This window comes from Protopterus annectens, chromosome 12.part0 (assembly GCF_019279795.1).
Source record: "Protopterus annectens isolate FY-2018-M chromosome 12.part0, PAN1.0, whole genome shotgun sequence".
NCBI lineage: Eukaryota > Metazoa > Chordata > Ceratodontiformes > Protopteridae > Protopterus > Protopterus annectens.
In genome coordinates, this window is record NC_056746.1 from 275,249,490 (window position 1) to 275,262,456 (window position 12,967).

At 40.5% G+C, this 12,967-nt stretch overlaps 1 protein-coding gene across 1 annotated transcript in view; it reads right to left on the reverse strand.

Moving 5' to 3' along the window:
- Positions 1-12,967, reverse strand: part of ADCY9 (adenylate cyclase 9) — a gene marked incomplete in the record, with an annotated part of 859,264 nt that overhangs the window by 113,583 nt on the left and 732,714 nt on the right. The window contains 1 exon segment of the mRNA XM_044089334.1: positions 3,542-3,687. Within this exon segment, the coding sequence (XP_043945269.1) occupies positions 3,542-3,687 (146 nt within the window).

A 12,967-nucleotide genomic window follows, 5' to 3' on the forward strand; every position in this document is an offset into this window, starting at 1 on the left:
AGGGCCCTAGGAATTTTCAGAACCACATCTTCCCGTTCCTCTAATTCCTAGAGTAGAACCACTGGGGAGCAAAAAAATGTATGACCACTACAGATAGGGTCTTTCCATCTTTCTCACACCTGGCTAATAAAGAAGATTCGTCAAAGGGAGCACTGACTAAGGAACACTTAAAATGGCTCTGTAAACTCATACAAGTGCATCCAGGCATGACGCCTTATGGCAATGCCTGAACTGGCTGCCCTGGTCGTCCCTTCAGCCGCATGCGCAATGAACCTCATGGACGAGTTGGAAATAGACTCCAGGGAGGCCACTTTATCCTGGACCTTCTCAGATACAGCTCATGCTAGGGTATCTGATAACTCCTTGATCAGAGCCCTCCGGAGCCTAGTAAAATGTGCCTAAAAATTGAAAGACCTTAACGCGAAGGTTGATTAAGTGTATACCCACTTTCCAAATCTGTCCATCGCCATAGACTCTGGATTGGGGGGGGGGGGGGAAATGAACAGAAGAACTCTCTTCAGCTAGTTCCTTTTTAGTGGCCGCCACCACGACCATAGCATCTACTGCTAACCCCTTTACCCAATGCTGGTGATCTTCCGGAGCAGACAGTATTTTGTCAGGTCTCTGGGAAACTGACTATGGAATCAGGTGCCTTCCAAGCCTGCTGCTCAAATCAATTTAATAAGATCATCAGTGGGAGGGATCACCTAAGAAGTAGACGGGTGGGCACCAAAAGCCTGCAAGTATACTGACTCCTCAGGGGTAGGGGTCGTTGGGCTTCCAGTTACCTCTCTGTTTCAGAATCTCTAGAATGTCTCTGAAGGAGACGTCCTCTGGGGGTGACGGGGGGGAACCATCCCCATCATCGAAGTCAGTGTCTTCTGTGACTGATTCCACGAGGGAAACTACGTGTTTCCTCTTAATTGTCTTTTTATGGGGTGACTCCTCAGTGGGAATCTCTGAGGACTCGGAAAAGGAGGGGTCCTGAGCAGGGGTATCTTGCAGCCTAGGTGCCTGCTGTCCAGACATGAAGGTTGGTGGCAGCTCTGGACAAGGAGGAGTCCTGGGACAAAACTCCCAACAGAAGGGGCCAGCCGACAGCCTGTAGAGGCCAATGCCCTCTCCATTACCTGGAAGGTAGGCCCCCCCCCGAAGTGGGATGGGGGCCCGGAAATGAGAAGGACAATCTCGGAACAGAGGTCACACCCTGCTCCGAGAGATCCACCTCTGAAGCAGGAGCTGAGAAAGAGCCCACGTCTGCTGAGATTCCAAGAGTAAAGGACAACTTTGAATAAAAAACTGGGGCTGATCTGAAACTCTCAGACCCAGGAGGACAGCTACAGCCCTGGGAGTCCACTGGTTCAGAAGGAACCGAAGAAGTCAATGCAGGTCCTAGAACCGAAGGGGGAAAAGGCTGTCGGCACCAGAGCAGGTGGAACTGGAGAGATTGGAGTAGAAAGCTCTAAGCCCTCAGAGGAGGTTAAAGGAGGAAGATTTGGTAGAGTCCTGGGAGAAAACGCCCCAACTCCAGAAGGGATAGTGGTCTGGGAGGAGACAAAGACCCCTGGCCACTAGGAGCTGATCCTTCATCTTCACGACACTGACTTCGGTAAGACTCCTGGAGGAACGGACAGATAAACCTGAGGGGATTCTGTTCTTTCAAGAAAAGGGGTCGGGGCGCTGTCCCACAAAGGGGTCAATAGAGGGTGAATACCTTGTCCTGGGTGTGATAATTATGCCTGATTTCAGCACCAATGGAGGTTCCAGTGTCTGTGGAAGTGTAGCAGGAGAGGTTGGTACTGATCGGGAAGCTTAAGATGTCAGTATCGAAGAGACTGGCATTGACGTTTGTGGTGCCAGAGAAGACTGTGCTGAGAATGTTGTCAGTTCCGAAAGCTTCCGAACCTTAGCCTTCGGTTCTGAAGTGGTGGGAGTGAAAGGCTTATGCTTTTTCGCCACCAGTAGCGAAGGAGACGTCAGCACAGAGCAAGTTTTCTTGGTTCCAATATCAGATTTTGAGGGGGATGTGTCAGTCTTGGATAAAGCCTCCTCAAAAGAGGATTTAATTAGCTATTTTAATATTAACATATTTCTGCATTCAACCAAGGCCCGGTTGCTGAAGGCCTAGCAGATAGTACAGTCCTGTTTAAGATGAGCTGGGGCCTAAACAATGCACACAGAATGAATGCCAGGCAGAACTGGGCATCTTCCGTCCACAATTCTGGCACTGTTTAAAGCCAGTAGTGCCTTCAGACTTCTCAGCCATGTTGACAGATACCAAAAACCTAGGGGTCAACAGGCAGCAAACACACACACACACACACACACACACACACACACACACACACACACACACACACACACACACACACACACACAAAACACTGAAGGGAAAGAAAAACTAGCAACAATGGCAGTTTAAAGCTACCTAAAGAGGTAGAGAAAGAGAGGGAGAGGTATTACCAATGACGGCAGGGATAGAATACCATATGGTAAGGAAAGTACACTCACTCGACAACGAAAGTGGGAGGAAGAGATATATATATCCAAGTATAGAAAAAAAAAGGTTAGATTAAACTATAAAAACACAAGAAAATGTCACTTAGCTGCGAGAGAAAACATCTGACGCATCTTGTGACAAGACCGTCAAACAAGATTTGGAGTAATATGTTGAGAGGTACTGTGGGTAGAGTCTTAGATCGAGTTTTTGGCTGGTGCGAGCTATGTAATGGCTGTGCCAGTTCTGAGGAGCGGACCTGTGTCCCCCAAAGGTAAAGGATAAATGAAGATTGACAACATCAGATCACTTATTTGTCATTCTCTGTCAAGTAAAACTATTATAATATAATACAATGTACAAAGGAGGACTTATTTTTGTAGCATTGTTACAGTTATAAGCCTTATCATATGAAAATATCTCACAGCTTATCCTCTGCAACAGACTACTGGTTTTCCTTAAGTAAACATATTTTAAATGTATGGACACAGGTATGCACCTCACATATACTTTATTTGCCTCCTGTTCAGGCCGTCTCTGAAACGGATCGTGTTTGGATTAGCCTACAGATAAAAATGAAGTTTTAATCCATATGACAGAAGACGGGCGTTCCTTCGTTGAAGGTTGTGCGTTAGGCCCGGTAAGCCAGCACATAAAACTCTACTGCCAATCATTAGCGGGCCTGAGTTCCGCTGTGGCGACCCCTAACCGGGAAAAGCCGAAAGACACAAACAAATAAACAGAAGACCACTTAAAATGGGGAAGGAGTACACATCATTTCAAAGTTAAGTCTTCAACAGGCTGAAAAATTCTGAATTTTTTTGTTTTCAACATATTCAGAAGGTCACTCAAGCCCATGAATTCCTCCTTAATGCAAAAGAATGAAAGGATGTCACAATGCGATATTCTACAATACCCTGTCATGGGACTGTCTGAATGACACTATACACTCACCAAATTAGACAGTATACTTAAAGCAAACACTCTCACCTTATATAAGCACGACATAAGGAAATGCTCAAGTTAGAAGGTGGATTACATTACCTGGAAAACTGGAAGCTATAAAGAAGACCAAGGAGGACTGCTCCTACCAGAGTGGCAAATGCAGATCTCATCCACGAGTTAAGCTGGCAGAAATTACAGTACTGGACAATGGCGATAATCACAGCGCAGCACAGTAGCAAATTATGCTAAATGGTGGAAAACAGTACGGACAGTCAGATTCTCAAAAAACAAAGACATCTGCACATCATATACATAATGATCTTGGAGGACAGCTTAATGGTTACATTAGAAGTATCAGGGGCTTTATAAGCTGTTAACTACTTCACTTTCAGAGAGAGTAAACTACTGTCTATTCAAGTGAATCCCAGAAACAAAATGGTAGGAAAGCTCCTATTCATCTTCTATAAGGAGAAAACTTCAATCCAGGGCAGGGTGATACTTCTTTTCACCTGATAATACAGTTTACTCTCACAGCTGGAATATTGAACCTCATATTTTTATACACTAACACCATTTCACACAGAAGCAAACATGTCTGTGGACATTTTAAAGTCTGAACACCATAAAACTCTCTCATTCCCAGCTGTAATCACCACAAATCCTCTGCAGTGAGTAAAGCAGTTCCCCATTTTCTGTCAGCCTTACTGTTGCTTTCATGTGTAATGCTAAAATGTATAACTGCACTCAGCTGAGATTATAAAACTAAGATGTAGTGGTATCTAAGTGTATAAGTCTGAAGAGCTTCTAACCATTAGATATCCCCACTTCTTAATACTACAGTTTCCTAAAACCTGCCACACATCTTATTCCATGTTAGGCGCAAAAGAACATCATGGAAGACGGTAAAGAAATGCAAGCTGGCTGATAATGCACTGTACAAATTACAGTATACTTCCCAATAACTTTATGCAAGCATTAAATATGTACAGTATAAAGAATCACTATCATCTGCAGGTACAGCTTATGTGGAAATCCATCCTATAACACCTCTATGAACATTCATCACCACTGACGCAGTTTACGTGGGCAAATACAGAATGAAGTAGATTGCCAGGCCTTTCTTCCACACCGCGCACACAAAATGTGCACACCTATGGGCAATTTAGAGTCGCCATTCCATCCACTGCATGCCACTAGGAGCAGAAGGAAATGAAAGCTATGTACTTACCATAACAATATACTTTTTCATTCAAGTCCATCCAATATAACATGTAGGTCCTTGAAACACTTGTTGGATCCAGCGCAACAGCATAAGCGCGCCAGCTTCAAGCCTCTAAGAAATTTCCCTCCCACAATGCACCACGTCCTCTAGTTACCTCAGATCTAGTTCAACTCCTAAAGACCTAAGTACTAAAGACTTGCCTGAATGGTACTCAAGCTTATCTAGGGCCAACAAATCTTTCAGAGGTGGTGATACTGGGCATGATAGTCAGGGTTGTCTCCAGCTCATTAAGGTAGCTTTCAGAGTAGATAGGACTTGCTGTGTACAATCCCACTAAACTGATTCATATGCATGGCATATTTCATGATTCAATGCAAAGGTGCTTGAAACAAATGCCCACTTCCCAAGTCTATCCATCGCCCTGGACTCCATGTTAGGGGAATGAATAGAGGCAGATTCCTCAGACAGCTGTTTGTAGCTGCACACACAATGATGAAGACAGCTGAGAGGGACTTTGCCCATTGCTGTTTGTCTTTGGATGGGAGGAGTATTTTTTATCAGGTTTGCAAAGGACTGCTCCATAGGTACTGGGTTCCTGCCATGACCTCCTGATTGCTAAGTCAATCAATTTATCAGCCAGGGGTACCACCCAGGAGGTAGATGGAGATGAAATGCATGCTTCAAAAAAGTACCATCTTGTCATGAGAGGGTTTTAAAGGGTCAATATCAACTCTGCTGCATCAGCTTTAAAATTTTGCCAAAAGAGTTGTTCTCAGGAGGAGACTGGGGATCCCTTTCGGTCCTTCAAGTCGGCATCTGATACTGGAGACACAAACAGGGAGTCAAAGTGCTTCCTCTTGCATATCCTCCTCTTTGAAGCATCACAGGGGTGTCAACTCCTCAGTGGACTGAACCTGCTTCTGGGCAGGAGGTTTGCAGCTCACAGGTCGACTCTGACCCACAGATGATGGATGGGAAGAAGGTAAGAAGCAGCGTGTGTCATAGGGTGGAACTGTACTGAGTGGGGCTGAAACTTCTGCTCCCTTTGGAGAAATAATGTTACTCTCGAACACCTGGAAGGCTGGTCTGAACTCCACTGGATCCAACCACCAGATCTGTCTCTCCCTTCTTCAGAGAGATGACAGGAGTCGAAGAGACCCCTGATGTTGAGAAGGTGCAGGGCCTCGATAAAGGGATCAGAATCAAAGACTCAAAAGCTGAAAACCATCAATGCAGTTGTACATAACAGCCCCAGAGATGAAGCTGAAGCTCCAAGCTTGAACCTTTGACTCACAGACTGCAATGACTGTGACAATACTGGAGTGGAATGTTTTGGATACAAAACCTGCTCCAAGGCCACAGGTGCAGAGTGGATGGTCAGTTCCAAAACCACTGGAGCCTAAAGTCTGACTGGAGGAGGAACTAGTATGGCGCTATCAGGGCAGATCTGACCCCTTCTGAGCTGAAGGGCCATGAATGACTTCCATCACAAGCGGTGTCCTCAGGAAGTTCTGCATCAAACATTTCGTGTCCACTTCTGAAGTACTTAAATAATACCTGATGAACTTCATGGATAACAGCAAAGGAGTTAGGGACTGGGGGCACTGGTACATTTTATCTAAAGATCCCTGTATCTTAGGGGAGCCACGAACCAGAGTCGGACCCAATGAGTCTGGATTTGGCAGAGGGGTGTAGGTTGTAGTGCATGTCATGGATAAATCGAACCTCGGGGTTTTTGGTTCAGAAGACAGACCGTTAAGGCCTTTTCTTAGACTCTATGTCTTGAATTGAAAAACATTTTATATAGCCCACCTAATCATGAAGGGATTCACATCTAGATCAGGGGAGGTCATCGTGCCTCTTTACTCATCCCTCATCCCTTCATTTGGAAAGACCCCAAAAGTACCTCACCAAGAGGATCAAAGGGCTCAAACAGATGCCATATTCTGCCCGGTTAAAGAAACTCCAGCTCTACTCAGTGGCATACCGCCTGCTCAGAGGCGATCTGTGCCTGATGTATAAAGCCATGTCCAACCTGGAATTAATGGACATGCCGCGCCTCAGAAAATCCAAATCCCATCGAGCTACGCGCTCGAGAGACTTGAACCTCAGCACTGAAATAAATAGGACATGCTGGAGGGACAGATTCATAACCCAGAGGCTCCCTTCACTCTGGAATAAAATCCCAGTCCAGGTTAGGCGGAGTCCCTCATCGACTCTCTTCAAGAGGAATCTTGATGAGTGGATGGGAGATCGTAGGTTTACCCCGGGTATCACTTCTGTGTCACTGTTAGACAAAGGCACAGTATACTAACCTCGAAAAAGGGCATAGCAAAATTAATTTAAAATGGGTGGCGAAAGCCAAGGACACTCTGGCTAGGCTTATAAATGCCCTAGGGCAGGATAGCCTAGTATGAACCTATGAACCTATGAATTCTTCTCTGAAGCTTTTTTTAGATTTTGCTGCTTCTGAAATTGGTAGCAATGGTCCTTTTACAGCACACATTTTTTTCTGCAGGTTAGGGCTCTGGGTCTGAACCTCAGCAAATATCATAGCTAACTGATAAGTAAAGCATCCCCAAACACACCAAGCAAAGGTCATGCATACCTTAGGGTGGAATCTTGTACCCAACAAAGGGAACACTTTTTGAAACTTCCCTATTTATCTATGAGCACACTTTAAAAACTTTGTCATAAACCAGTTATGACACTATGTTAACACAGTTACATCAACCCACTAGTAAAATAGATACATCTCTACTTACATATGAAATCCTTAAACACTATAAATAACTAACTACAATTACTGTTAAGTAAACAAACTATCACTAAGAGAAAAAGTGGCAGGAAAATATGCAGTGAGAAAGAGGCTAACCAGAAAGAATTGCTTTAGCTGAAAAGCTAAAAAATTCAAAATTACAACACACCAAACAACTTCTGAACTGTTTAAACTACAGAATCGGTTAACTATATGTATAAATAGTGCAAGAAAAGCCAGCTAATAACATTTTTCAAAGAGGAACATCTAGCCGAGTGTCAAAATTGCATCCTTTTGCCATGTTGGCAAGCGAGATTGGCGGTAACTATAGGAAGTGGTGTACTGTGGGAGGGAAATTCTTAAATAGGCTTGAGTCTGGAGCACTGATGCTGCAGAGTTGGATCCAAGACACAATTTGAGGACCCGTATGTCAGATCGGATGGATAGAATGACTGAGATAGCACAATACCTACTGAAAACATACACCAACACAGGGAGGTAACACACATGCTGCAAAGGCGGCACTCCAGTGTAGAACCAAACTGGAGAACTTGCAATGGTGCAACAATATTACTGTGCTGCCCTTATGTGGAAATAGCTGTAGCTATATATGACCTACAGTCCAAAGCGTTTCTGAGGGGAATGAACTTGGTCCAGTCCAGTTGAATTAAAAAAAAAAAATCAATAACTTTAGCTAATGTCACAGTTTACATACTGTACAAAAGTATTTAGACTGATTTTCCCCAACACTGCCTCTCAGTGATTCTTGCAAACACAGCTCTGAAAAGCAATGCAAGGGTACACTTACATAATGCCACCTCTAACTTCACACAGCCACAAAGCAAAGTGCAGCAGCAGAAAAACACAGATGCTGCATACTGCAACTGTCTGCATGCATCTCTCATGAGAATGGGAACATCTACTACCAGCAACCAGGTTCCTTTGTTTTGTTTTTGAATTTCAATACTGCTTAACCTGTCCTGGGTTCCTTGAGCGAGAATCAAGTGGATCAGACTTCTGGATGGCACAAGTTTAAGAAGGCTACAGATCTCTTCTCAATAAAAGCTTGGCTTTCTGAACCTGGATACTAGAATTTTTAAATATCATTTGCGGTGGTGCAGCGGTAGCATTGTTACCTCACAGCAAGAGGTTCTCCCGTTCGATTCTCGGCTGGAGTGCGGGGAGTGCCTTCTGTGTAGAATCTGTATATCCTCCCCGTGGTTGGGTGGGCGTTCGAAAGACATGCGTAAATGGGCGTGCCTTTGTTGAAGGTTGAACGTCGAGCTGGCACCTCGGTGTTCGTGAAAATCTAATGCCAATCATTAGCGGACCGGAGTTCTGCTGTGGCGACCCCTAACCTGGAAAAGCCGAAAGACAAACGAACAACTTTTCTTCTTCCCTGGCTGTCTGTGATGATTACCATGTAAGTGACGATGCTCTGACACTCTACACCATGCACTCAGATATCCTAAATAAGGACCATTACTCACTGGAAGAAGAGATGAAGGGCTAACCAGACAGATGGAAACAGAAAAACAAATCAATGAACCTTCACAATCCGTGATACTTTAGCACTTGCCCCTTGTCATGTTCAGACTGATAAAACGGCACTAAATACATTATACAATTCTACAATCTTTCTTCACATTACAGCTATTTTATTTAAAATAACTATGCAATTCTACAATCTTTCTTCACATTACAGTTATTACAATTACAAACGTTCAAATTAATTTCAACATAATCATTAAAAATCTATTAACGTTCTGCTATAATTAAGAACTTTGCGGGCTGTTCATTAACACTAGATGAATGAAAACTTTTTAGCATCTTCAAGTAACTTGGTATCTTTAGGGAGTTGGGTTCTTTCTAACAAAAAATACCACCAGAGGCGAAATGTAAAATGAGAACCAGCTACACTGGCAAACAACTTTAGCATACACAATTTTAATCAACGCTTTAGTCCAAAAAAGACTTCAACAGAAATAAATTCCAGAAAATGTGAATCACACATACATACCAACACAAACAATGCAACCACCAATAACATTTCAGTACCAATTAAAACAACTGAGATTTAAAAATTTGACTAAGAGTCTACATTACATTGGGTTCTTTGCATCAGAATATGCATAGCAGTATAATACGCCTCTCTGGCTAGCCAGCTGCCAGTCACTGCCCGGCAGAGAGTCAAGTCTTCTGGGAAAGAATAACCACTGCTCAGTGCAGTGTCTCTAGAAACAACTGGTAAAAGTTTTATGAGTGACAGAAATGATGTACGGCTCCTTCCTGGGTCCAAATTCAAAGCGTACATCAAAAAACAGATTCTGCTCCTAATCTCTGCCAACAGCAACTCCTAAAGAAGCTCACCTCATGAGTTATATGCTGGCCTTGTGAATATGCCACTCCCATATCAATGTACCTTACCACACATTCTTCATACAACAAGTAACAAATGTGGCAGATTCTGTAAGCCTTTCTTTATTCTCAAAGTGCACATTACAGTAACATCAGCTGTAAAGTTAACTTACTATGTAGTTCACACAAACTACACACAATGGCAAACAACACAATAAATTAAAAGGGGTGGGAGCTACTACTGTGAAAACACATAATTCAATCTCATTTTGTCAGTGAATATTTCATACACCTGCTCTAGAATATTTCCTCCCTTTTATGTCTTAGAATAAGGTATATCTTGACAACTGCTGAGAAGGTCCGGCTAACATCCCTTTGTTTAATGTTGCAGTGACAGGTTAGAAGTGGAATTACAACTTGCAAGGGTCAAGATGGCATTTCACATGAATTTGTCGCTAAACACCACAGAATAATACTGACAAAGCAGTATTTCTAGCTGGGGAAAAAAGCCCTGAAAATCCAGTTAGGAAAGAAACCGTTATTCACAATGACAGCCCAACTTACTGAGACCAAGAGAAATTGTGTAATAAACTTCCTTAATTCTTTTTTTTTTCCATAATAAATCTTTATTGTTATATTATTTTCATACACAAGTAAAAACAAACACAAAATTTTAAGAGAAAAAATACAAAACAAAAGACTACTAACTAATATCACTATCACACCAAACAAATATACAATATTTACAAGAATGTTTCCATGTAAACATTAAGAATAGAGAAAAAAACAAAAAGTAGTTAATATTTCCAGTAATATACAGTTTAAATACAAAATTCTCTCCAAGCAAGTATATAAATGTGAATACCTTCAAGTTAAAAGTGTTATGCTAATATAATATTAAATATCTGTTCCCAAATTTTTGGGTTATTAATGTTTTTATTATTCGGACTTAAGAGTAGTTTATGAGCTAATATATGCCTTGTTGCCAAAACCCTAAAGCTTTCCCAAGATATTTTAGATGGGTCTAACCAATTAGTGGCTATATAAAGCTTCATTAACAGAAAGATATTAATATATATAGTACTTTGTGAACTAGGGAGTTCTTTCGGAGGAATATGTAAAATCGTAAATTTCCATGACAATGTTGTACTTTGGTAACCCATCTTCTGAAGTTGAATCTTAAGGGAATTCCAAAGATTATATATGCATTTACAGCTCCAGAACATATGAAGAAGATCAGCCGGTTGATTTTTACAGTATGGACAAGTCGGAGAGTTTTTAGAATTAAAATTATGCAGGGTAAGGCGTGTATAATATGCATTGTTCCATATCATCAACTGGGTATACATCAATTTTATATCATCAACTGGGTATACATCAATTTTTGAAGAGAAGTAGATTTGATAGTCAGGTCAATTGCTTTTAACATATTACTTTTGTCTGTCACTAAAATTTTGTCTTCCCAATAGTTGGATAACAGAATTTTATCATGAAATTTAAAGTCTTTAATTAATTTGTTGTTGTTATATATTTAATATCCTGTTGGAGGGCTTGCCACAACTCAAAGCATTTATTAACATTTTCATCTTCAGGTTTAAAATTTATAAAGTAGCTCATAGCAAGTTCTCTAATTTGTCTCAAAATAACAAGATAATTTTTGGGTAAGTTAAATTCTTGTCTTATTTGATTGGCCGAGCGGTCCAGATATTTGTATATATCAATCAAAGTTAAATTAACTTAGTGGAAACTTTTTAAGATCAATTAATTGATTGTTCAATTTTAAATTAGGATTCTTATGAAAGGGTTGAAAAACCATCATATACTGACCCAGATCCAAAGATTGAAATAAATCTTGTATAGATAATATGTTAGTTTTAATGTGTTCAATAATCCCATAAATTTTCAAAGTATCTTTACTTAAAAAGGGTATTGCTTTAGGATTAATGTTTAACTTTAAAATATATTTATAATTCAAAATCACCCAAGTTGGTGTCCACTTAGTAGTAGTTGTATCATAGTTGGCAATTCTTAGAATTCTATTAGAGTTCATGATTAGGTAGTAGAATTCGAAGTTAGGCAACTCCAGTCCTCCTTTATTTTTTGGGGTCATTAATTTATCATAAGATATCCTGTTTTTTTTTGGTTCCCAAATGAATTTAGCCAATTCTTTATGAATTTTTAAAAAAAATGTCTTCGAAAGTATTAATTGGGCTGACCTAAAAATATAAAGTAATCGTGGTAACACATTCATTTTGACAATTTAAACTTTTGCTAGTAGTGGCAATCGTAAATTTTTCCACCTCCCGAAATCAGAAATTATTTGGTCCCAAATTGTTTTAATGTTATTATTGTAGAAGTCTTTATTGTCTGTAGAAAACTCAATACCTAAATATTTAATTTTTTTCTTTAAATGTTACCTGCCCAACCAAAGGCAATAATGAAAAAGGTGTCTTTAAAGGAAAAATATTGTTTTTTTCCAAGTTAATTTTGTAGTTAGAGACTTCTGAAAAAGCATTAACAGCCTTCAATAATTTGTCAGTGTCAGATATTGGAGATGCACAATAAATATTAAGATCATCCGCAAAAGCTGCCATTAAAATTTTAGTTCCATAAATTATTGGGACATTATGATACACATTCTGTTTAATATACAAGAACAGAGGTTCAAGATAAAGATTAAATAGTAAAGGGGAAAAAGGGCAGCCCTGGCGTGTTCCAGTCTTAATCCGTATTCTTTTGGAGAGGCTTCTATTAATGCACAGTGTAGTATAGGGATTACTATATAATATTTGCAACATTTGAACAAATTCATGGGATATATTAAAATAAGGTAAAAGAGCAAACAAAAAATTTGTATCAACCCTGTCAAAGGCCTTCTGTGCATCAATTATAAGGGCATAGTTATTAAGATTATTTTGTTTAGCATGTGTTATCATAGTATGTAATGTAAGAGTATTATCACTGGTTTGTCTACCTGCCATAAATCCAGCCTGTTCTTTGGATATTATATGAGTCATGATTTTCTTCAGTCTAGATGCTATAATGGAGGTTAGAATTTTCATGTCTACATTCATTAATGATATCGGTCTATAATTATCGGGGTTTTGAGGATCTGAATTGGTTTTATGTATAAAAATAGTCGTTGAGGCGTTAAGATGAGGATCATTAATAGTATTCCTAATTATGT